Source organism: Chiloscyllium plagiosum, unplaced genomic scaffold (genome assembly GCF_037043375.1).
Source record: "Chiloscyllium plagiosum isolate Xiang-an unplaced genomic scaffold, Cpla_swu_hap1 HiC_scaffold_3, whole genome shotgun sequence".
In the NCBI taxonomy this organism is placed as follows: Eukaryota; Metazoa; Chordata; class Chondrichthyes; order Orectolobiformes; family Hemiscylliidae; genus Chiloscyllium; species Chiloscyllium plagiosum.
This window is the reverse complement of record NW_028270141.1, coordinates 30,199,217-30,226,381: the sequence shown is the minus strand read 5'-3', so window position 1 is coordinate 30,226,381 and position 27,165 is coordinate 30,199,217. Positions and strand designations below refer to the sequence as shown.

The 27,165-nt window shown below is 40.7% G+C and overlaps 1 protein-coding gene across 4 annotated transcripts in view; it reads right to left on the bottom strand.

The window, feature by feature from the left end:
• Positions 1–27,165, bottom strand: part of arhgef10 (Rho guanine nucleotide exchange factor 10) — a 279,666-nt gene that overhangs the window by 76,174 nt on the left and 176,327 nt on the right. For 3 of the 4 annotated variants that reach the window (XM_087978293.1, XM_087978304.1, XM_087978296.1), the window contains 7 exons: positions 25,851–25,966; positions 18,684–18,811; positions 17,727–17,801; positions 16,904–17,004; positions 16,416–16,537; positions 13,444–13,527; positions 7,010–7,233 (listed from right to left, as the gene is read on the bottom strand). In XM_087978293.1, the coding sequence (XP_087834419.1) occupies positions 7,010–7,233; positions 13,444–13,527; positions 16,416–16,537; positions 16,904–17,004; positions 17,727–17,801; positions 18,684–18,811; positions 25,851–25,966 (850 nt within the window). The remainder of the gene's footprint in view (positions 1–7,009; positions 7,234–13,443; positions 13,528–16,415; positions 16,538–16,903; positions 17,005–17,726; positions 17,802–18,683; positions 18,812–25,850; positions 25,967–27,165) is intronic. The other variant, XM_043679118.2, reaches the window with a different exon arrangement.

Here is a 27,165-nt window from a genome sequence, read left to right as displayed (position 1 = left end):
TATTTAAACAATGATACCCAGAGAGGGACAGAGTGTACAAATACTTTTTAACTACAGCAAATAGAGTCAAAGGGGTTCAAGTTTTTAAAACTGCAAAATAAATAGCTCTCTACTTTTTAAAATTTACTCGGGGGGGGGGGGGGGGGGGGGGGGAGGGGGGATGCGAGCATCTCTGGCTAGGCCAGCATTTATTGCCCATCCCTAATTGCCCAAAGGGCAGTTTTTACTTAATCACATTGCTGTGGGTCTGGATTCACAAAGTCTAGACCAGGGTGAGAAGGGCAGACTTCCTTCCCTAAAAGGATATTAGTGAACCAGATGGGTTTTCCAACAATCGACAATGATTCCATTGTCATCGTTACATTCTTAATTCTGGATTCTTTCTTGAATTAAAGTTCCACCATCTGCCATGGCGGGCTTTGAACCTGGATCCCTAGAATAGTAGCTGAGTTTCTGAATTAATAGTTTAGCAATAATACCACTAGGCCATCACTTATCTGCTTAGTTAATTGCATGCACTATTCGGAATAAAATAGGTAAATTAACAGCAGAAATAAAGGTTGATGGGAATAATCTTACAGCCATTATGCAGACATGGTTACAAGGAGATTAAAGCTGCAAATTAAATATTCAGGGCTTTGTGACTTTTCAAAATGTCAGGCAGGAAGAAAAAGGTGATGAGGTAGCACTGTTAGTATAGGTGTAATATGTACTAAAGCAAGAATTGATCTTGGATCAGAAGATGTAGAATCCATATGGGTTGAAGAAAGAAATAACAAGGGGAAGATGACATTACTGGGAGCAGTGTGTAAAATCCAAACATGAGCTTTTGTAGTACAGATATTAACTTAGGAGAGGGCATTTTAAAAAAGGTAGTACCGGATGTTAATCATGGGTGACTTTAATCACCATGCAGATTGGAAAATTAAATTGCCAGAGGAAGCCATGAGAAAGAGTTCAGTGTATTTGGGACAGTTTTCTTGAACAAGTGGCATGGTAGCGGGGGGAGGCACAGTGACGGTGGTGGTGGCAGGGGTGGCACGGTGGCTCAGTGGTTAGCACTGCGCCAGGGACCTCGGTTCAGTTCCTGCCTCGGGCGACTGACTGTGTGGAGTTTGCACATTCTCCCCGTATCTGCGCGGATTCCCTTCGGGTGCTCCGGTTTCCTCCCACAATCCAAAAATTTGCAGACCAGGTGAATTGACCATGCTAAATTGCCCATAGCATTATGTGCATTAGCCAGGGGTAAATATAGGGTAGGGGGATGGGTCTGGGTGGGTTACTCTTCAGAGGGTAGGTGTGGACTTGTTGGGCCAAAGGGCCTGTTTCCACACTGCAGGGAATCTAATCTAAAACACTGTGGATCCAACCAGGGATCAGGCTATTTTAGATCTGATGAAATGAGACAGGTTGACTCAATAATTTCAAAGTAAAAAACCCCTCGGAAATGAACCACAACATGGCAGAATTTAGCATTCAGTTTGAGAGTGACTGGCTTAGGTAGGAAACAATTGTGCCAAACATAAATATAGACCTGATAGCCATTATAGAGTCATAGTTATGAGATCAAAGCTGGGATCTTACATGAGAATGAGAGTAGAATTGGCTGGACTGCACTGGGAAGGTTTAGCAGTAAAGACAGTTGAGGAACAACAGATGATGTTTGAGAAAATAGTTCATGATTTATAACAAAGATGCATCCCAGTGAGGAAAAAGGATTCTAGGAAGGTGATAAGTCAACCATACTTAACCAAGGAAAGTGAAGATAGTATCAATTTAGCGAATAGATATGCAATGTGACAAAGACCGGGGTAAGCCAGAGAATAGGTAGAGTTTGAAAAACCAATAAAAGATTGCCAAAACTAACAGAAAATAAACTCTGAAGGTAAATAAGCAAGTAACATGAAGAGGGATAGTAAGAGCTTCTTTAAATATTGAATGGTGGTTTAGAATTGATAGTTTAAATGGCCTTGTATCACTGTATCTTATAATAAGGTAGGCATGACAGCTGACCACTCATATCCCAATCTGCCTTCCTTAACCATAAATATCAGAAAATCCAACCAAAGTGTTTATATTTGCAAAATGATTATAACTATTGTTCCACACTGGAGCTGCGCTGTTCTGGGTCACACAAGGGCAGTATTACAGTACCAGAAGTGGGCAAGGAACAAATGTAAGCCACTTCACCAAAGAAAGAAAATGTTCATGATTCTCTAATCTGATTTTAGATGAAAAGGGATAAGTATTCCATCAGGACAGTCGACCCTTCAAAGAGTAGTTTGTCTGTCATGTTGTGGCATAGTGCATCAAGAATTGAAATTTTCTAAACATCTTATTTCAAATGCCATTGTACTGTTTGTCTTATGTTCACAGCTGATGACAAGTCAGATTCCTGATTGAAATCCAGCTTCACAGATCATGGTTTGTATTTTTATTTGATGGGTGGTCTTTCACTAAAACATAAGGGTTCAATGCTGGTTTTAACAATAAGACATAAATATATTACACAAAAGACATCAAGATTACATTTGAAAAAAAAAAACAAGCTATTTACAAATAACACAATTTGAAAGATTTCAGAACACACAACAGAACAATATCCTATCTATCCCAATTCCATAGGTTTATAGTACTCAAACAACAGAGATTCTCAAAAATTCGAGAAACTTAACTGTTTCTTTCAATTCCTGGTCTTTTAAAAAAAAAAATCATTCATGGGATGAAGATTAGCCAGGCCAGCATTTATTGCCCAGATCAGGTAAGGATGATTCCCTCCTAGATAGGTTTTTCTGACAATTGACAACAGATTGTTGGTTATTATTAGATTTCTAATTCCAGATTCTTAAAATTGAATTCAAAATCCACCATTTACCCTAGTAGGATTCAAACCTGGGACCCCAGATCATCATCTGAGTCTCAGGATTAACAATCCAGCGATAATACCACTGGGTCATTGCCTCCCATATTGGTATTGTCTGGAGGGTGAAAGGCAACAAAATGTTTTCCAATCCACAGATATTCTCTAATCAAAAATCAATTCTTGTTTATTCTAAACTGAACGTGAGCTAATGTCTTTAATTAGCTCTGATTGTAACGTTTCACAATACAAAAGCTCTCTTATCGTCATCCAGAAGGGCACCAATCATCTGTTCTCTGACACATACTGGTAAAATAATGGCTCCCGAAAGACTAACACAGGGCAAAACCTAAAGCAAATCTGCAAATGCAAATCCACCCCATAGACTTATATGTGTGTGTGTGCGTGCATGTGTGGGAGAGAGGGAGTGTGTGTCCGCACGTGCTTGATGGAGTGTGTGTCCGCAAATGTGACAGAGTATATACCTGTGAGAGGGTGTGCACTGTGTGTGTGAGCGCGCCAGTGGCTAACAGACAAGTTCAGTACCCATGAGGGTGGTCTCAACTGGGATCTTGGGTTCATCTCACACTACGCGTGACCCCAAGACACTATACACTCTTATACAGTCTCACACACACACACTCATCACACTGACATACTCACACAGACCCGCTCTCTCTCACATACACCCTCTCACAGACATATACTCTGTCACACTTGTGCACATACACATGCACACACACATAAGTCTATGGGGTGGATTTGCATTTGCAGATACATTCTATTTTGTTCAAAAAGTACACAATCTGTAGGCAGTCAGTCCATGTGACATTTTAGAAATTCTTACTTTAAAAACAGAACCAGTCTGACTCAAGGTTGGAATACAGACAGACTCTAACCTCACACCTTTAATGTATTGTCTGAGCTGAGATATCACTTTTTTTTATCCAGATAAATCCTTAAGTTGTCTTGGAACTGTGACTTGAAAGAAATTCTGGGATTTAACATAGTAATCAATCAAAACCTACATCCCCATTCAATGTGATTAAAGACATAATAGGAATCTAGGTTTGTTCAATACATCACATCAGTTGTATAACACTTTGCTCTTTTACTATAAATTCTGTGTCCTATGAACCTGCCCCACTGGTTACCTGACAAAGGAGCAGCACTCCGAAAGCTTGTATTTTCAAATAAACCTGTTGGACTATAACCTGGTGTCACGTGATTTTTAACTTTGTCCACCCCAGTCCAACACCAGCACCTCCACATTACAAATATAAAGGCACTGTCAACTTCATTAACCTTATTTCAAACACAAAGTCATTTAACTGATAAGCACAGTCATGTAATTGTTATGGTGCAGAAGAGGCCATTTGGCCCATTTGTGTCTGTACCAGCTCTCTGAGCAATAAGAAACGTTAAGGAGTTTACAACCATCACAGCAGATGTGAGAATGGATAACATACCACAGTTTGAATTGCTTCTTTGCTTTATTTGGAGGATGACTTGGCATTTTCTCCAAGTCACATGATGCAGAGATTGTTTTTACTCCAGACTTTAAAATGTCGCAAACTGTTGTGGAAGCTGACTATAGGGTAGGAAGGAGTTTGGTAAAAGGCTTTTGGGTTGCTGCAGCAATTGGGTAGCTAATGTGCCTCCTCCCAACTTCTTGAGAAAGAAATAATGCCCTTCTCTCTCCCCCATCTCATTCCATCTTCAAGCTTAACTATGAAATGAACCTCTGCCAGAACAGGTAAAGAAATAATATCAACTGCCAAGGCAGCTCTACAATTTCAAAGCCTTCACTTCAAACAAGACAATAAAACAACAGCAGGCCTGCATTAAAATGTGGACTGACCTCAATTCCATTTTGTTTTATCGGTATTGTTTACATCTACATCTGCAGCTGGTTTTGGTGTGTGACAGTGAGAGTGAGACATAGTTTCTTTAATAGCCTCCAGGGCAAGGATTTGAAAAGTAAACAAACCTTTATATTTTTATTTGCTAAAAACTTGCTACTGGGCAACTTAAAATTGACTCTCTCATTCCAAGAGTAAGAAATAAATACCTCCTCATTCAAATACAATAATCATGGGGAATTTTGACACAACACCATGAAAATAGTCGGTGCCATGTTTTATAATCTTCCAACAGATCACAACACAAGATGAAAATTCAATACTTAGCTTAAAAAAGTGTTACATTAAAACAATGAAGACTTTCTGCAACAAAATGCGTGAAAGGAATAAACAAAAAGTGCTTGAACAGAGATAAAAGGTATTCATTTACAGCTTTGGTTAGAAAATGTGCCACTCTCTGAGAAAGTATATATATCACCGAAGACTAAGTGGTATCTATGGTCTCACATATTTACACTAAACTATGTCAAAGAGCTTCAGATGAGATGGGAAGGATCTAGTCAAAACAAAGCTCCAGTGTTCAAGGACTGTTTGTACAAAAGCCTTTTGTGCCACAGTTTGGATTTCATGGGTTACTTTGGCTGAGAATATTTTATTCCTGATTAAAGGCACATGACTACAGGACTTTGACACAACGGCAAAAAGGCTGAGACAAGTTATTATCTGCTTTACAAGTGTACCAATCTGTGATTACACCTCTTTAGGGTCAGAAGATCATGTATTATTGTTAAAATTTTAACACCTATGGATATTCTGTTGCTACATGGCAGGGATTTCTCCTCACCATCTCGTCCTGCAGACATTCCAGAGCATACATGCAAACCAAAGGGAGCCAAATATATTGGTGCAACACCTATTGGAAATCACGGAACAGCAGCCCAGCGACAACTCTTCTGGTCGATCTAACTCCCAATCAGGGAGTGCATTGAGCAGCAGGTTTCCCAAATTATTGCAGCGACGCAAAATTTTTTTGCTTCGGAGAAAGTCCCATAGATTGGAAAGGTTTTGATTTCAGTTTGCCGAAGACCTAGTTGTAGTCAGATCTAAGAATAGTTTTTCCTTGAGAAAGCAGTCCTTTCAGAATCTCAATGCATGGGGATTTGGTTGAAAATTCCAGGCCAGAAGGGCTCAGTTCAAATCCCAAAAGAGTTATTTGAAGCTAAGAAAGTTTAAGCTTAGTTTTATGACTTCACCAGTTTCCTCATTTCCCCTTCGCCCACCTCACCCCAGTTCCAAACTTCCAGCTCAGCACTGTCCCCATGACCTGTCCTACCTGCCTATCTTCTTTTCCACCTATCCACTCCACCCTCCTCTCTGACCTATCACCTTCATTCCACCCCCATCCACCCACTGTACTCTTTGCTACCCTCCCCCCAACCTATAACCTTGATCCCCACCCCCACTCACCTATTATACTCTATGCTACTTTCTCCCCACCCCCACCCTCCTCTCATTTATCTCTCCACCCTTCAGGCACTCTGCCTGTATTCCTGATGAAGGGCTTTTTGCCCGAAACGTTGATTTTCCTGCTCCTCGGATGCTGCCTGAACTGCTGTGCTTTTCCAGCACCAGTCTAATCCTGAAAAATAAAAGAAAAGGCCATCTAACTCTCAAGGAAGAGAGTTGAGAGAAACAGTTAAGGCAAACCTCGAGATGTGACTGAGATGGAACTCTTGTTGGTAGTTGAGTACTGTAAAGTGATGGCATTTGCATAGATGAGATTGTATTTTAGCAGAGTATTTCAAAATCTTTCAAATTGTGTTGTGTGTAAAGAACTTGCTTTATTCTTCTTAATCTTCATTTATTTTGTGCTATGCACTTTTGTTTTGATTGTTAAAACCAGATCTGTAGCACTGTGTGTTTCCATTTCAGCAACCACATCATTAAATATAAAAGAAAACAAAATAAGCCAGATGTATTAAGCCAGATTTTAGTCCGGGGTCTGATTTATCCAATAGTGACATCAGTTACACTCATAATATTACTACAGGCTACTGAATTAACACTATATTTTCTTATCGTTTTAAAGCTGCGTACAATTGATATTGCTTACAATATGATATTGCTACTGAATGAATCCACTACTATGTTGAAATCCCATTTTTATTGATTTACATTGTTTTTTCTGTTTAACTGAAAAACATAGCATAAACATAATACATACTGCAGTTATATATCTAGTTAATCTTATAGTCAATTACTGGATTTTTTCCATTGTATATCTTACCTTCCTTCTTCCATGCCAAGACAGATGGTTGGAGTTTCAGTGGACTTTGTACTCATAGATTCGGAGTCAGAAAAGACATCAGATTCTTCTGGCTTGTCATCTTCTGGGACATACGCCATGGCCAGTATACGGGACTCAACATTGAAGCATTCAATTACTTTTGCATTGGAATTGTGTAGTGTGACTATAGTGATCTGGCCCATTTGATTGGTACAACTTCCAATCTGCTCAGTAAAACAGAAGTGCAAGACATATGCAAATCTGACTGTCTTCATAATTTTATATGCTACTTACAAATCATTACAAAACAAACTTCAGAAATCAGTGGAAAGGCAATATGAAATAAATCAAGTTTGATGAAACATCCAAGACGTGTAAAGGCAGACAGGAACAAGACAGCTGAGGTGAACTTGACACAGTGGAGATGACAGAAAAGGTGAACAATCTGTTAACTGCACGTTTTAATACTTGGCGCTCTTTGAAATATTCCTAAATTTTATTTTGAAGTTGCTGGGTATTTTCTGCATTGATTGACCTCATCAGATGAATGCAACTTCCAAGTTCCTTGTTAAACATCTTGTAAAGACTATAAAGAAGACAAAGCAATTTGGCATTAAGTACCTCCATAAGTTATTGCGTTACATGCACTTTTGAATATTAATTTAAGAAATATTCTACATGCCAGCACAATATACGGCATAATGTTAGAATTCAACAGGGAGTGCAGTGGTAGTGTTTCTGCTTCTGGGACAGAAGGCCCAGGTTCAAGTCCCACCTGCTCCAGAAGTTTTTTATGATATCCCTGAACTGGTTTGTTCAGTAATACAAGGTAATTTAGGAAACAGGTTGATCACCAAAGTCTTATTTCTGTACTATAACTACATCACTAACAACTGTGAAAATGGTATTGGTGCACAAAGTTTGTTCAGGTTAGTATGCAGTACAATATTTGCCAAAGGCAATAATTGAGGTTTAAAAGATAAGTATTTTGTTTGCAAGTTTTGGGTGAACAATCAATCCTACTATGCAGTTTTTATTTGACTTCGCTAAGCATTTGGAAGATCACACCTGGCACAGCGCCAGTGACCTGGGTTCAATTCCAGCCTCGAACAACGGTCTGTGTGGAGTTCGCACCTCCTCCCTATGTCTGTGTGGGTTTCCTCCGGGTTCACCCATAACCCAATCGATGTGAAGGTTAGGTGAATTGGCCACACTAAATTGCCCACAGTGTTCAGGGATGTGTAGGTGAGGTGCATTAGTTAGGGGTAAATGTAGAGCAATAGGGGCTATGGGTCTGGGTGGAATACTCTTCGGAGGGTCGGTGTGGATGTGTTGGGCCAAAGGGCCTGTTTCCACACTGTAGAGATTCTATGATTCTCTGAAATAGATTTGTGTAAAATCATTCCAGTTCTCAGGGGCAAATGTTCATTGCAGTCATTTGAAAAGAAGTTGGCAGTGGCTCAGGGCTGATACAGGAGACAGTGGACTGGAATATTATACATGAATGCTAATCAGAGGATTATGATCATTCAGAGAGGACGTGAACCTTTTCATGGAATAAGCAAGAAAAATATTTGAGAAATATGTGCACAGCACTCATCAGTTTTGAATTAAGTATGAACTAAAGTACTGTATATGCTGGCTCTTGATTGCTACTAATTTTGTAATAACAAGGGAGAGAATATGAGACAAAGGGCAGAGCAGGTGAAGATCCCAAGGAAGACCGTTCAAATCACATATTATTTATGAAACCAAAGATGGAAAAAAAAATCAGCTGCTTCACTCTATTAAACAAACAGTCACGTGTCATTTTTGAACACAGTGATCTTCATCTACCTCATCCCTTCATGCCAGCCTTCCAATTTCCCAGCAGAAATCAAACACCACATGAGGAAATGGAAGGGATTAAAAAAAACTTGGAAATTCCTGCCGAACATCTGAAGTCAATCAAATAATTTGCAGGAGGCCAGTTGCCTCAGAAACACATCCCCAAGAACTCACCCGTTATCTGTATGTGTAGTGATGTCGACCACACTTAGGAACTTGTCCAGCTCTGTTTCAGGGAACTCAATAAAAATACATTTGCTGCAACAGCTAGCAACTTACTCTGTATGTTCACAACCTCAGTGAAACAAAGGTCTCCCCCCCCCCCGCCACCCTGAACTTAGTAAATATGAAAATTAGAGGGACAATGATGAGATACTGAGCAAAATGAGTCCATGTTCTCTGGAGTTTACAGGAATAAGAAATGATCACATTGGAATATAAAGTTAATTGCCCAACATTCCTCGAGTCAAGGCTTCCGGGAGGGTGGATACAAGTCTGGAAAAAGAGATTGTCTTGGAGACGTCATACAGAATTGACTTGCTTGGTGTTAAGAGACAGCTGTAGTGGTGGTGGTGGGTAGTGGAAAGTATATTCAGGAGCCTCAGTTGTGGCAGTAGTCACAGTAGTTATGTGGCACTCTTTTTCAGATTTTTCCTGGTCTGCTTTGAAGTGGGGACCTACTTGGAGATGTTGGAAAGACAATGAGATTATGTAGACATGTATTGTATCTGTTTAATCCTGCATTCTGCTTTTAACACTCAGTGGATCCAGAGCTGTCAACAACTCACCAGGGTCAACCCAATGCATTCACTGCAGGGTGTACTTCTTCATTGAAGCTGACAGTTTGATCACTGAAACTGAAGAGTTGTGACAATTTCTCTGCTGAATGAGAGATTGCCAAGTTCTTTGAGGATACATCATCTCTCCTGCATTCATCCATATTCCACTGCTCAATCATCGCTGCCAGCCTTCACCATGTCTTGGCAGCAGATTATGCAGCTCTCCCTTGCACGTCTTAAGAAGATTAAAAAGTAGCAACATAGCAACAGTCCTCTGAAGAACAGTCATATCAGACTCAAAATGTGAACTTTGTTTCTCTCTCCACAGCTGCTGCCAGACCAGTTTCTCCAGCACTTGGCTTTTATTTTAGATCTCCAGCAGCCACAGAGCTTTGCAGTTGTTGAAGAAGAGATGGGTAAACGTGTTAATTACAGGTGGGTCTGCAGGACACCAAGGGTGAGGATACTTTTCAAAACAATAATCCAAGAGAAAATTAGCAGCCATTTGGACAAACATGGATGAATAAAATATAGCTTGCTTGGATCTGTTGAGGGTGGGATGTGTTTGGGTAACTTAACTGAGATTGCTGAAGAGTTAAAAGAAAGAATGAGGGCAGTTCAGTGGCTGTTGCATTTATTGACTTCCAACAATGTGCTTCATAACAAATTATGGGCTTTGTTTAAAATCTACATGATAAGCAGCGCATGAGCTGTATTGATACAAAATTGGTCAAAGGATAAAACTGGTTAAGGGGTAGAAACAGAATTGTGATAATGACTGTCTTTTTGTACTGGAAAAAGCAATACAGTTTCCAAAGTTCAAAAATAGAAATACTGCTGTTTTTAATAGATATTAATAACTTGGACTTGGAAATAAAGACACAGTTTCAATATGTGCAACTGATACAAAAACCTGGAAGTGCCATAAACTGAGGAAGATAGTCAGAGACATCAAGAGGACTGAAGCATATTAATGTAATAGGTGAATACATGCTAGATGCAATTAAACAAAGATAAGTGAGAAGTAATATGTTTTGATATGAAGAAAAACAAAGAGATACCACATATTAAACAATGCAATTTTAAAGGACATTGAAGAGGAGAGACCTGGGCTATTTGTACACAAATCTCTGTAGGTGACAGGAGAAGTTAACAAATTCAGTTAATCAAACATATGGGATCTTGAACTTTATAAATAGAAGCAAAAACCAGGAAGTTATATCCATCCAATATAAAACATTAATTTGGCATCAGCTGGATTATTCTGTTCAACTCTGAGCACCGTATTTCAGGAAGGGTATTAAGGCTTTGGAGAGGGTATAGAAAAGATCTGTTGGAATAAATCCAGGGCAAAGGGGATTGCAGTGTGTAATTTGGAGAAGCTGGGTTGCTCAACATATAACAGGAATTACCAAGAGGAGATTTGGAGCAGATGTATGGAATCATGAAAGCATGATGCAATTTATTTCTTTGAAGGGTCATGGACAGACTGCACTGGTTTAAGGTGACTGGTGAAAGAATCCGAGATTGTTTAAATAGAGATTTTCCTCATACTATGAATGGTTAAGATTTGGAATACATCCTGTGGTAGGGTGTTTTATTTAATTATTCTGTCAAGCCTAAAAGCATTGCTGGCATGTCCAACATTCTGAGGGAGGCGGTATTGTAATTGTAATGTCACAGGACTATTTAGCCAGAACGCCAGGTTAATGTAATGTGCTCACTGGTTCAAATCTCTCTCTTACAGATTGTGAAATTTAAATTCAATGAGGAAAAAAGGACTTAAGAACAATCATGTTGATTGTTGTAAAAACTGATCTGATTCACTTATGCCCTTTAGGGAAGGAAATCTGCCATCTCTACTTTGTCTGGCCTACATGTAACTTGAGACCCGAAGGCATGTGGTTGACCTCTAACGGTCCTCTTTGATGGCCACTTAAATTGCCGGGCAATTAGGGAGGGGCAATAGACGCTGGTCCAGCCACTGATGCCCACATCTCATGAACAAGTAAAAAATTAAATCATTACCCTTTTGTAAGTTCTCTTGAGAAGGCAGTGATCACTGCCTTCTTGAACCAGTGGATGTTAGCCACAGTTAGAGAGGGTATTCCATGATTTTAATCCAACTACAACAAAGAAATGGCAGTATAGTTCCATGTCAAGATGTGAGTGCCTTGAAAGATTACTCAATACACATTTAATAGCAGCTTTCCAAAAGGGAATGGACAAACTGTTAAAGAAAGCAATAATGTAGCGACATAAGGAAAAGCAGAAGAGTGGGACTAACTTGATAGCTCCTCTTGGTCCAAGTGTAATGGTGTCATTTTGCACTTCACTATACTTTGAATTTCATGAGCATAGTGACACATCACTGGGTTTGTGTTCCAGAGACATAGGCTAATGATTCAAATACTTGGGGCTGAATTTTGAGGGTCTGCTGTTGCTGTACACTGAACCTCCAACAACAAACCACTAGACTAAAGTTGAGGTGAGACTGCCCAGGAGAGCAGCAACTGCCCTGCAGCATCCATTGCTGTTAAGAGGCTGGAGGTAGGCTTTCTGTCCCTTTGTGACAGGGCATTCAGCTGCTTGCTGATCAGAACAGCAGACTACAAGTGCCCATGTTGTCACTGATAATGATGTACTTGAGGCTTCAGAAGGCATTCAACACAGGATCTATCCTTTCAAAGATTTTGTAGGTCAAGTGAATAGGCTTGGCAAAGGGACCAGGGTCTGTAATTTTCAGAAGCCATGAGGAGAGGGGAATGACTTCCAATGCCTCTGGGGGTTAATTAAGGAGAGATTTCCCCCACCATCAACAGTTTATGCAGGGAAACCTGTTGACTTGGCCACTTAGTGAGAGCCCCAGCTTCCACTTGTGCAATTAGTACACTGCCTCTCTCCCATCACTGGGAACATTGAGTGGGGACAAGTTAGAGATTGACTGGCAGGCAGGCCACAAGTTGTACTTAGCATACTGCCCCATACCACCTCTGCCTTCAAACCCACTGATGAGTTAATGTTAAATCCAATTTTTAAGTTCAAATTTTGTTGCCTACTGTGGAAATTAAATTGAATTAATCATTGCTATCCTTCAGGAAAGAAAGTATACTGTCCTTATCTGTTCAGATGTATATGTATCTCCAGCCATTAAACTACCTTAACCACCTTCTGAAATGGCCTTGTATTCAAGATGGTGGCTCACCACAGCTTTCTCAAAAGAAAAGTAGGAATATGCAATAAATATAGGGTGTAATCCTAATGCTCAGGTCCCATGAATTAACCATTGATTAGTAGCATTCCACAGAATGCGATAACCACAATCAAATCAACACAAGTCGCATGTAAGTACAGACCATATAAATAAAATCAATTGTGTTGTGCCAATTTGCTGTTTACAGACTAGTCGTATTTATCTAAGTCCAACATAACTGAACTAGATTTTGAAAAAGTGAAATGAATATGAAACCAAGGACAGTAAGGTTATTGGGATCCTGTTGCTTCTCAAAGAAGGACTTAGGGAGAGGCTAGAAGCAAAGTTGAAGTGTAAACAATATTTTTGTCAATGGGACTTTGTGGTGCATCACAAAGGTGAGGCATGACAAAATACCATTGTTCTCTGCTCTAGCACTGGGAACACATTATATTACTTATAACTCAACATGCAGTTTAAACAATTCATACTCAACAGTAGCAAAATTATGGGAAGCAGGAAAGAAAGTGGAGATAAGATCAACAATCAATCAGTCATGATCATATTCAATGGCAGAGCTGCTTTGAAGACCATGTGGTCTCCCTCTGCTCCTATTTCTTATGTTTCTTACTTACCCACAGATATCCATGTTCCATAGAGAATGAGTTTGGTGCATCAGATGCATTACAGTGTTCTGGATTATGAATAGCACATTCTACCTAAATAACAATATAATGCCAAAGTTTAGAAAAGCATTTCACAACTACACAGTGCTTCATTTTAGTAGAACATAAGGTGGGGGAGATAATTGCTTATCATGCTTTTATTCAATGTTTATAAAAGCATATTTTCTCATTAGGGAATCACTCCAATATGAGCAGAAGCAGAAATACTGGCTGATTTGCCTCTTCTTTGTAATCCAATCATTGGACGTTGATGTAAATTGTCCCTGTGCCTACTGATGTTATGAGCATGATCTGCACAGAATTGGGATCATTGGTTGGCATACTCTCATCAAGTGCTGTGTTTCCCACAACACAATCTACAAAGCTGCATACCAAAATGAGGAGACTCCAAGTAAAGGTGATGTTAGAAGAATGACTGCATAGTTCCCAGCTTATAGTGAGAGCAATCTTGTTATTGAATGTGTAAGAAAACCTTCTGGTTCTCGGCCAATAAAAGCACACAACAGATGCTCAATGTCCTATGTAATGTGGTAGTTTCTTTCATTATTAATGCAACCGACACACCTATCAAGCAAGGAAGCAAATCCTTCAATCAAACAAACGGTGATGCAACATTGAGGGTTGATGGACCTGTACTGCACTGTAATGTTCTATGTTCTAATCTGGAACAGTTACAAAGACCTATTGAATGGATCCCCAAATGACCACTAAATATGATATTTTTAAATGCTAATGGGAGCTGTAGTTTCAAACCACAAGGTTGTATTCAAATTGGTGGCTCACCATAGCTTTCTCAAATAAAACCAGGAATATGCAATAAATACAGGATGTATGTCCAATGCTTAAGACCCATGAGTTAGCAATTTGATTAGTGGCAGTTCACAAAATGTGATAATGACAATCAAATCAGTACAAGTCGCAGCAAATGACTTTTAGAACACCTAGTAAGCACTCCAACTGCTGATTACTGTTATGTAGAACATGGGTAAATGAGATAAAACTGCAGATGCTGGAAATATGGCACTAAAGCAAAGAATACACTGAAGATATCCATTATGTTGTGTGGCACTCCTACCATGCAAAATGGGACAGACAAAGCAGTACCTCAAAACTGGGCATGCATGAGGTGATCTGGGCCTTCAGCAGCAGCAGAATTATATTCGATCACAATCTCGAAATTCATGACTCAGCACATTCTTTACTCTACAAATGCTCGTGTATGCCCAGTTTAGCAGCCCAATGAGTAAAAGTGACCTTTGGTGTAGCATGAATTAGGCATTAGTGAATTGGTGGCATTTTATCAATGGCTTTTTCATTCAAGCCAATTGACAGCACAATCACCCAGCACAAACTTGCCTCCAAATCAAACTTTACAGAGATTCAGATAAACAGGAGCTTTTTCTTTTAAAGCATTTGAAGTGCTTGTTCTTTCCCTAGAGGGACACACTTATTCCCCAATCACACAGAACTTGAGAACAACTTGCGTGTTGCCAAGGATTAGGGGTACCCAGTTTGAACAGAGGTTTCTGAAATTGAAGATGTAAAGTCACATTGTTTATCAATGCACATTAGTTAAGATATTATTTCTAGTCTAATAGAGTTGAATTCATTAGAGCAACAGCTTACATGTTTACGTACGGAGCCTTAGAGACAGGTTGACTTCTCCATGGCACTGTTGCTCCAAGGACGCCAACTTGCGGAACGTTTCAGGGAACATCTCTGGGACACACACACCAAACAACCCCACCACCCTGAGATTGACAATTTAACTTTCCCCCCATCTCTGCCAAGGACATACAAGTCCTGGGATTCATCCACAGCCAAATGCAAGCCACCTGACACCTGGAGGAAGAACGCCTCATCTTCCGCCTTGGGAGCGTCCAACTACACGGCATCAATATTGATTTCTCCAGTTTTGTCACCACCCACTCCACTCTCCACTCCCCCCGCACCTCCCACATTCTTGATGATGGCTCATGGCCAAAATGTCGATGCTCCTGCTCCTCGAATGCTGCCTGACCAGCTGTGCTTTTCCAGCGTCACACTTTTCAAATGTTAATCAGCCTGTTTTGTTAGCTATTCATTAATACTGAAAATGAGTTGCTGGAAAAGCGCAGCAGGTCAGGCAGCATCCAGGGAACAGGAGAATTGACGTTTCGGGCATAAGCCCTTCTTCAGGGCTTCTTCATTAATACTGCCTTGGAAACATGCTTGGCTGTGACAGTGCAACACAGATTCTATTATAAAGAGTCAAAGTGGAAATTAATAATTAGTAATAATTTGTGGGCGGCACGGTGGCACAGTGGTTAGCACTGCTGCCTCACAGCGCCAGAGACCCGGGTTCAATTCCCACCTCAGGCGACTGACTGTGTGGAGTTTGCACGTTCTCCCCGTGTCTGCGTGGGTTTCCTCCGGGTTCTCCGGTTTCCTCCCACAGTCCAAAGATGTGCAGGTCAGGTGAATTGGCCATGCTAAATTGCCCGTAGTGTTAGGTAAAGGGGTAAATGTAGGGGTATGGGTGGGTTGCGCTTTGGCGGGTCGATGTGGACTTGTTGGGCTGAAGGGCCTGTTTCCACAATGTATTGTAATCTAAAAAAAATCTAATCTAAAGTATATAAGCATTTGGTCCCAGAAACACAGGATCGCAAAGACAATCTACTTATTTCTCAGTTCTGTATTAGATGGTGTCTAAAGGTAAGCACAGTTGATCTATTAAAGCTGCTTACTCACTATACTCAAATTCAACAAGTTTGACTTTATTGTAAAGCTTGACATCAATAATATTTTGCAAATGATTCTAGGAACTCAAAAATGTAGTTTCTTTGGGGCATTAAACATGATTTGACTGGGATGTAAGTCTAAAATTTAGTCTGTAGCTGGAGTCAGATAATCATTATGAAAATGGAATTTGGAACTCTCACCTTGAACTCCTGCAGTTTTGACATCATCACAGGCATGTGCCTGACAAGAAGTGGGTGCTTTTGGCGCTTTACTTGTTTCCCATCATCCTCTGCACAAAACCAACCCAGCTGGTTCTCATCCCCTATTTTAAGGAAGAAATAAAACAGAAGTAAAATTGAATAGTTACTTTTTTTTGAAACCTTTTGATATGTATTTATAATTGAACCAGAGACACAATATTCACACACATGGATATTACATGGAGGCCAGTTATTTAATACACATACTTCTTTATAAAAAGGAAAGTCTTTCTAATTCTGAAGCTTCAAAAAAAAAAAAAGAATTTTGTATAGTGATCATCTCCTTTCCGTTATTCCTGAAATGGAGATATTTATGCTTTAAGGCTTGAAGTTGGATCTTAACTGTAAAAACAAAAGTATTAGCAGAGGGGGGAAAAAGAAGCATTTACTTGGTGATCAATGCACATATTCTGCGAATAAAAACTTACCAAGAGCCAATTTGGCCATTTGTAAACTACTCATCCAGGAGAGTTTGCTTGTTGGAGTAAATGTATTAAACACTGCTGTAAAAAATGAAGGCCTTCCAGATCTGGAAAAAAACCCACATCAGACATTTAAAATTATTACTTAAAAGTGGTGTCAACTCCATTTCGGAATTGTTGAAAAGGTTAGAATAATAAATGATTGAATATGGTACCTTAATTTAAAATAGTAACTTTGACATCTGTTAACAACAGAAGATGCTTCAACATCACTTACATATGATATCCAAATGATTAGGTACAACTGCAAGGTGTGCTCTACGACAAGATACACCTCTTCAGCGTACTGAGCTAAATATTGCTTTTTGCACATATGGTGTGGTCTTGAGATAGCTTTCTGCGATTTGGAACATATATCATGACATCCATACTACATTTGTTTTTTGCCCCAGCAATATTGGATTACTCTTTTTAATCCCAATGGCACATGCCTTTCCAAACATGCAAAGCTTATTTCTATTTAGAAGATCAATGCTTCCAAATATTGTCTTCAACTGGTCATACTAAAGAGCATTTAATAAATGCAGAGATATAGAAATATATGAGTTTAAGGTTAAGGAGACCATTTGAAGATATAGCTAATATATAAATTAGATGGGGTCATTCATGAATCATTCCAATTTTTAAAAAATGTCATCATTAATCTTTTTTCTGCTCCTCTTCTTGACATTGTAGGTAGCATCATTGCAGATTCTGCAACTGACACTGGAGCATTTTTACTTTCATGCAATGGAATAGAAATAAGAATTGATGTAAAATAAAAACGTACACAATCATTGAAGAATTTAAACCTTCATAGTTTTTGTGCACCAGAGCGTCAAATCCATCTCCTTGGACTTCCTCACTTAAAACAGAAAATAAACTTAACATATATTGGTTTATTTAAAAAAAAACATACTTAATGCAATTTCAGATGTACGTGGAATTCCAAAAGAAAGGTAAAATGGTTAGAAGGAGTCAGTTGTATATATGTTATACACCTTTGGTATAGCCACTGTCTAACCCTTCGAGAAAATGTACCACAATATCTGGAAGTTGATCTGAGACAATCTGAAGGTAAAATTGAATTTCAAATGGTGCAAGTCCAGGCAGATGTCAACATTCAACAAGGGACTTTGAATCAAAATGATTGTTGGAACACATTTTAAAAAACTAAGATTTAAGAATCCTAGTATTAAAAGACATTTTTCAATACACTTTGATAGGAGGTGGTTGTGTAGCAGTAATGCCACTGTAATCCTGAAGCCTAGACTACTGCTCTGGGACTTGAGTTTGAATCTCACCACAGTGGAATTTGAATTCATTGATTATAACTGCAAGTTAAAGCTAATTTTAATAATGCTGATCATGAAACAATGGGAGATTGAGGTTGAAGACCCATCTGGTTCACAAATGTTTCTGCAGTGAAGGAAATCTGCCATCCTTACTTAGTCTGGCCTACATACAATTCCAGACTGACAGCAATATTGTTCACTGTTAATTAATATTTGCAATGGTCTTGCAAGCCACTCAGTTCAAGGACAATTAGGGGTGGATAATAAATGGTGGATAATAAATGGTGGACAATAAAAGTTGTCTGTATCAGCCACACCCACAGCTCAAAAAAAAAAGGAAATATATATTTTTGTAGAAGCTGATAATGCTGCAATATTTGAAAAAGTACATCAACACCACACTGCCTCTCGAATCCCTTCATGTTTAATACTAGAATCTGCTCGATACCAACTTGTCTGGTTTTCCAGGGAGTTGCAGTTGAATTCTGCAACGATCTGCTGCTCTTATTTCTTCTTCCTTTTTAAATATGAGTTTCTGAAGACCTGCTGTCCAATCCTGGCTCACAGCTGGATTTAAGTTCTGTAAGAATTGTAAAAGATTTGTAACATTAGAAGATCATTAGTGTAAAACCAGGGGCATTTCTTAAAATTAATAGCTTTTATATGGTGTTAATTAAACAATAAGGTATTTTCTTTTCCGTAGGTCATGAATAGGCAGCTGAAATCTATAGCAATTCCTGTGATGTGTGGGAACTTCAGCAGACTGTGTCTTAAAGGGCCACATGTGCAGGAAATGCCTGCAGTTGTTTAAGCAGAAGTTCAAGATTTCCGAACTCAAAGAGCAGCTAGTCACTGTGGAGTATTAAGAAGGATGGGCACTTGCTACAACTCACGTTCCAGGAGGTAGTGAACCCACAGGCATTCAGAGTTCAGGACACTAGTTGGGTGACCATCCTGAAGGTATAAGGAGCAGAAGGTACACACATATTAGTGGCAGCATACCACTCTCAAATTGATTTTTGGCGTTGGAAACCGATGGGGGTGTTGACACTGTGACGGACTAGGCAACATCAACGGGCAAGGGGTGAGGAAGAAAGGAACAGCAAAGAGAAAAGAAGGGAGCTGATCGAGGAGATTCCATGATCAGTGTGACAGGCAGTTATTTCTGTGCCTGACACAGAGTCCCATATCATGTGTTACCTCCCTAATTCCAGACAAAGCAAATCCCAAGGGTGCAAATGTCCTGCAGAGGCAAAGGAAGGTGACAAACTGCAGCTATCTTCAGTACAATAATATATGGACAGTGGGTATTGAGGACCTATTCTCCATTCTTGAGTATTGGGATCAGTTCTGGAGAAGGAGACACCAATTAAAAAGGGACGGGTTGCACATAAGAGGACCGGGACCACTGAATCACAATATTATTACAGCACAGCAGGCAGCCATTTGGCTCATTGATCTGTTCCAGCTCTCAGAATACCTATGCCAAATATCCTTTCAACTTTCTCTTCTTGAAGGAAAGGAGTCACAACATCTCCAATCTATGTAACTGAACTTCTTTATTCAGGAACCATTCTCTTCATCCTTTTTTGCACTCTCTAATGTCTTCATTTCTTTCCGAAAGTGTGGTGTCCAGAACTTGACTCGATTCTCTTGTTGAGACCAAGCCAATGTTAAACATAAACTTAAAAGAAGAAAGTGAGGACTGCAGATGGTAGAGATCAGAGCTGAAAATCTGTTGCTGGAAAAGTGCAACAGGTCAGGCAGCATCCAAGGAGCAGGTAAATCGACGTTTCGGGCACGAAGAAGGGCTCATGCCCGAAACGTCGATTCTTCTGCTCCTTGGATGCTGCCTGACCTGCTGTGCTTTTCCATAAACTTAACAGAACCTCCTTTTATGCACCTTTTAATAAAACCTTATATGCTGTATGCTTTAGTAACTGTGCTCTCGATCCATTCTGTCAGCCTCAATCATTAATGCACCTACGTCCCTCTGCTCAAGCAGCTTCAGAATTTTCTTTTAAATTGCCTGTGTTCTTTCTAACAGAACTTAAGCATTACTTCATATTCCTCTGCATTAAATTCTATCTGTCACTTGTCTGCTTATTCTACCAATGTGTCATTGTCCTTTTGAAGTTCTCCAAAATTCTGCTCACTGTTCAATTATTAAGTTATTCTTATTATTCATTTTTCAGGTCAATTACTGGCCCTTGTGTAATATGAATGTTATTTGCCACCTTTTGGCACAAGTATTGAACTGAATTTAATTTATTGTCACATGTACCAAGGCACAGTGAAAAGCTTTGTCTTATGAGCAATACAGGCAGATCACAGAGTTATGTAGCATAGATTGTAAATAATAGATAAATAGCAGCAAAAACAAAAACACAGGTACAGAATGTTAAGAGTTTGAGAGTCCATTCAGTATTCTAACAACAGTAGGGTAGAAACTGTTTTGAAACCGGCTGGTGCGTGTGTTCAGGCTTCTGTACCTTCTCCCCGATGGTAGAGGTTGTAGAAAAACATTGCCAGGGATGGACCTTTGAGAATGCTGGCGGCCTTTCCTTGACTGTGAGCTGGTAGGTGGATTCTATAGATGGGAGGTTGGCCTTTATGATTGTCCGGGCCGAGTTCACCAGTCTCTGTAACCGTCTCCGATCTTCAAAGGTACAGTTGTCATACCAGGTAGTGAGACATCCAGACAGAATGCTTTGATGGTGCACTTATAAAAGTTGGCAAGGGTATTCGCTGTCATGTCAAATTTCCTCAGCTGCCTGAGGAAGAGGAGATATTGTTGGGCATTTGTAACCAGTGCTTCCACATGAAAAGTCCAAGAAAGCTTACTATGGATGACCACTCCCAGGAGCTTGACACTCTCCACCCGTTCCACCTTTGTGCTGTTAATGTGCATGGTGGCATGAGTAACATCAATAATGAGAGCTGGGTTGTTCTCAGTGCACAATTTTTCCAGGGTCTTCCACCTCCCGTTTGTAGTCTGTTTTGTTGCCATCTGAGATTCGACCGACTATGGTAGTGTCATCAGCGAACTTTTAAATGGCATTATTGTGGTATTTGGCAACGCAGTCATGGATATACAGCGAGTACAATAGGGGACTGAGTATGCACCCCTGGGGGCTCCAGAATTGACTGTTAGTGAGGATGAAATATTGTCCCCAATCTTCATTGATTGTAGCCTGTGGATCAGGAAACTGAGGATCCAGTTGCAGAGAGTGGGGCTTAGTCCGAGATCACTAAGTTTAGTAATCAGTCTCAAGGGTATAATAGTGTTGAAGGCTGACCTGTAATCAATGAGTAGGATTCTTATGTGTCAAGATGTTCTAGGGAGGAGTGAAGGACAAGTGATATGTCATCTGACTTGGATCTGTTGGTCCGATAGGCAAATTTGAGTGGATCAAGAGTAGTGGGGAGGCTGGAGTTGATTAGTGCCATGACCAGCCTTTCAAAGCACTTCATGGCCACCGAAGTTAGGATCACTGGGCAGTGCATTTTATCAAATGTGACCTGATGTAAAGGTTGATGGAAGGGAAATGGTCTAAAGACAATTAAATTACAGTCAGAGAAAAAAATATAGGAATAAATACAAGAATAGGATCCAAAGTAGTTATTTTGGACCCTCAAGCGTGCTCTACTACTGGATAAGATGGTGGCTGATCTGACTGGGACCTAAACTCCCTTTTCCTTTCTACACTCCCCATACCACTTGTCAATCAAAGATCATTTTACTCAAAAATAAAACCAAGAAATATGGACAGTGGAAATCTGAATGAAAACAACAAATTGCTGAAGAAATTCAGAAGGTCTGGCAGCATTTGTAGAAAGACAACAAATTCAACTTTTCAGGTCCAGTGAGCCTTCTTCAGAACTCTTCTTCAGAAGGGTCACTGGACCCTAAATGTTAACTCTCACAGGACCTTATATATTTCAATCTGCAGGAAAATCACAGAGAGATGTGCAATAAATGCCAGTGGTGATGTTGGGTGACTTTAACATTATCCCATTCATTACTCATGTAACTGGAGTACACGGTAAGGAAGGGAAGGAATTTCTGAAATGTGTTCAGCAGCATCTCTTTGGCCAGTATGTTCTCGGTGCAATCAGGGAGGAGGCACTGCTGAAACTGGTTCGAGGGAATGAGGTGAGCGAATGTTGGTGGGGGAACAACTGAGTAAGATGCGTCCAACACTTCTATCATAAGATTTAGATTAGTAATGGAAAAGAACAACGAACAAGCTAAAATAGAAGTTCTAAACCGGAAGACAGCTAATTTCAATGGGATGAGGGGTAATCTAGCCAGGACAAAACAAAACCAAATATTGGCAGTCAAAGAAACAGAATGAAACAATGGATGATCTTTAAGGAAGAGTTGATTCAGGTACAGACCATGCATTCTCCAACATGGAGGAGAAAGATAAGGAAACTAAAGTCAGGATTTCTTAGTGAGGATAATATGGAAAATGATGGAACTAAAAATAAAGTGTATTTGATGTGAAATACAAACGTTGAAAGAGAAGTGAAGAAGGAAATGAGATAGGCAAAGCAAGTGTAGTTAACATGAAAAGCAAAAAAATCTTCCACCAGCATGAAAATTGTAAAATGGTAGTAACAATTGGGTTGGATTACTTCATAATGCTGTCAAGGAAAAAAGATGTTAGAAAATATTGGAAGAAGCAGAGATGGTAGAAGTTCAAAGTTTGTGCGAAGATTTGTAGCTCGGGTGCTCGTTGCTGTGGTTCTGTTCGCCGAGCTGGAAGTTTTTGTTGCAAACGTTTCGAACCCTGGCTAGGCGACATCATCAGTGCTTGGGAGCCTCCTGCGAAGCGCTTCTTTGATGTTTCCTTCCGGTTGACAACCGGAAGCGGCAGGGACAGACCACTATAAACACCGGAGGAAACATCAAAGAAGCGCTTCGCAGGAGGCTCCCAAGCACTGATGATGTCGCCTAGCCAGGGGACGAAACGTTTGCAACAAAAACTTCCAGCTCGGCGAACAGAACCACAACATGGTAGAAGTAATGGACAAGGAGAAAATGGTTAAGAATGGTGACTATATTTAGGCCGGATAAGTCAGCTAAGCTAGAGGCTAATAAAATGGGGTGTAGAAGTAGCAGAGAGACCTGACACAATAAGCCAAACTTCTTTAGATATGGGTGGACGTGCCACAGGATTAGAGAGCGACAAACTCCTTTATTGCATATCTCTTTAATACAGAGAAGTGAGATGATACATTTGGTAGAGTTAGGTAGAGGCAACATAGTCTAAATGACACAGATATCGAGTAAAAGCATAGAAGACTTGATATTGGAGTTACATATTGAGTTAATAGTTAACAAAGCATATCAGATACAGTGCTTCAGAAATGGAGGCACTGAGTACCAACATAGGGAGGTTACGCTGAATCTTTACAAACCCGGTGATTAGGCTGATGTCCTTCTGCAGAATTCATGGCTATAGGCCTAACAGCAGGCAAATGGGACTAGTTTAGTTTGGGAAACCTGGTCAGCATGGACAGGTTGGACTGAAGGGTGTCTTTCCATGCTGTATGACACACTCCATAAGCAGACAGAATCTCTTGTGATTGAACTCTGACTCAATCAATTCCTGAGAATGTTAAACAGATATCCATTTGATTCTTTACTCATGAGCTTGAGAAGTTTAGGATGCATTCCATGTGACCCTTCTTGCTGAAGTTTTTAACATTTAGATACAGAGGAACCTCAATTTTCCGAAGGAGCTCTCGAGATCCCGATGGAAACATTACATCAAAGGCGTGTTTCCAACAATGATTGTGTCTTTTGTTTACAGTGAGTAAACAGGTACCATTTCCAAATGACTGTCTGCCCACCCTCTCTCTCCCCCACATTGTCCCTGGAGTTCTACACAGGGGCAAACCCTAAATCCCGGTGGGTGTGTGTGTGCGCGAGAGAGAGAGAGAGGGAGAGAGAGAGGGAGAGAGAGAGAGAGAGAGGGAGAGAGAGAGGGAGAGAGAGAGAATGCTTGGTGTTGGTATCCAGTCCAGCTGCCCCGGAGAGGAGGTGGGCATTGGACGGGGTTGGGGACGGGGGGGGGGGTGGTCAGTGTTGGACCAGGTTGAGGGGGGCGGTGTTGGACCGGATTGGGGGTGGAGATGTTGGGGCAGGGGGCGGGGGCTATGTTGAACGGGGTTGGGGACGGGGGCCGGTGTTGGACGGGGTTGGGGGCAGGGGGTGTTGGGGGTGGGGAGGTGGCGGTGTTGGACGGGGGGCACTGTTGGAGGCAGGGGATGTTAGGGGTGGGGCCGGTGTTGGATGCAGTTTGGGGGTGGGGGGGCGGTGTTGAGGGGGCAGGTTGGTGTTGGACACGGGGACGGTGTTGCATGGGGATGGGGGCTGGGGGTGGTGTTGGAGTTTAGGACGGGGGGTACGGGGGGCTCGCATGCTATGTGCTGCTGTTAGTCTCCTGAACATGGAGCTGACGTTAAAAAGTCTGAGCCCCAGAGGAAAGGCATTTAATCGATTAACCAAATAATTCATTATCTGAACGAAATAGAGCCCGCTCATCACATTCGGATAATCGGGGTTCCCCTGTATTAGGTCATTCAAGTCTAAAGATACAAACTATAAAAACATGATGAGCCAAAAGATTTCAGGTCACATCTTTACTCTTCAACAAGCAGATGTACAGTCAGATCAATTCAACCTATGACTTCACGATTTCTTCACATATGTTCAACCAATGCAAGTCACGCTGACTTTTGCAAATTGAGTGAAGTGGGCAATATTAAGGCAGTTCTTTGTTGTAGAAAATTTGAATTTTAATTGCATTGAATTTGGGGAATGAAATATCAAAAGGATTGAATCAATACAGAGCAACCTTGATTATATGAACGAGATGGGCGGGCACTATTTTGTTCAGATCATTGATTATTCAGTTAATTCGGTTAATGCCTTTCCGCAGGGACTGAGTTTTCTGTAAAGTCTGCTCCGTGTTCAGGAGATAAGGCAGCATCACATCGCACGCGAGCCCCCAACTCTGTCCAACACCGCCTCCCGCCTACCCCCCAACCCTGTCCAATACCGCCTCCCGCCTACCTCCAACCCTGTCCAACACCGCCTCCCGCCCGCACCTCAACCCCTTCCAAGATTGCCCCCAACCTCGCCCGCCCCCAACCCTGTTCAATACCGACCCCCAACCTCGCCCACCCCAACCCCATCAAACACTGCCCCCCCCCAACTCCGTCCAACAATCACATTCCTGAAAGGGAATGTGATTGAGATGTATGTGGAAATCAATGGCTACGGGACAGAGATTTAAAGTAAGGGGCAGGAAGTTTAGAGGATATGCGAGGAAAATAAATTAACCTACAGCCAATCTGGGAATGTGGGACTTGTTGCCTGTAATGTTTATGCAGGTAGAAATTCTCATAACATCTAAGACATGTCCACTTGCAATGCTAAGGTATACAAAGCAATGGGCCAAGTGCTAGAAAATGGAAAGTTAGGTTGTTGCTTTTGACTGGTGCAGACTCAATGGGCTGAGTGGCCTTTTTTCTGTGCTGTGGATCTCTATGACTATATTTTTAAAAATAATGTTTTATTTTTAGTAAAGTAAAGTTTACAATACCTGATAATTTCCTTTTAAGGTACCAACAAGCTGCGTAATCTGGCCAATCACACTTAAATCATGCATTAGATTTTGTAAATCCTGATACAGTTGTCCTGGTCCCATGTACAACTTGTCTGAAAAAATGAAATTGAAATAAATGAGAAACTGAGGAGTACAAAAAGGTAGCAGTCTGTTACTGAAATATTAGGAGAAAGAAATATACCAAGGTATTAGAAAATTATTCCATTATTCTTGAAGACTAGGTGATTAACATCACATTAAATCAGAATAATTGAATTCTTCTGCTTGTCCACTGTTCCAAACAAGTCTCAGATAATAACTGGACCAGATACATTCAATTGCTAATTTGTATCTTAACTCCATCTACCTGCTTTGGTACCATGATACTCGTTTAATGACAATTAAAGTGGATAACCTTTGAGTTAAATTCTCTGGCCATCTGCCTTTTGCTAAACTTCCCATGTTTCAATATTAATACCAACAGTTAGGTGCAAATGCTCGGCACCTCTAAAAAACTGGGTTTGAGACTGCCACAGCAACTTCCAGTCACCCAGGAGCTGATGTGGTGATTAGATTACTTACAGTAGTGGAAACAGCCCCTTCTGCCCAACAAGTCCACACCGCCCCGCCGAAGCGCGACCCACCCATACCCCTAACCTAACACTACGGGCAATTTAGCATGGCCAATTCACCTGACCTGCACATCTTTGGACTGTGGGAGGAAACCAGAGCACCTGGAGGAAACCCACGCAGACACGGGGAGAACGTGCAAACTCCACACAGTCAGTCGCCTGAGGCGGGAATTGAACCCGGGTCTCTAGCGCTGTGAGGCAGCAGTGCTAACCACTGTGCCACCGTGCCGCCCACATTGGAACCAGATGAATCGTATTGACTATGAGATCCTTGATTGGGGTTGTTAATCTGGGTCCATCAGGAAACCCTGGATGACAGATATAAACAGTAGATTCAGAATCTCCTCACTTTCAGAACTGACTCCAAGCTGACTGGCTACAGCCAGTGTACTGTGCACATGTATATAAAGGGTGACTTGGTGATGGGATAGCGGCCTCTGTGCAGTTATTTCAGCCAGTTTGTCACCTTTGGGTGGGAAATGGAAGTGTAGACTGTGGAAATCAGCCAATGTTAACAATGATTTAATGACAACCATTCATGTCATGTAAATAAACATCTACTGCAGCTACTGGCACAGGTTTTATCAACCCTCACTGACACTAGCAGACGTTTTTAAAGGTGTGTAGATTTAAATATCTTGATAGCTTGAGGTTTTTTTTCAACACTCATTAACATGGGC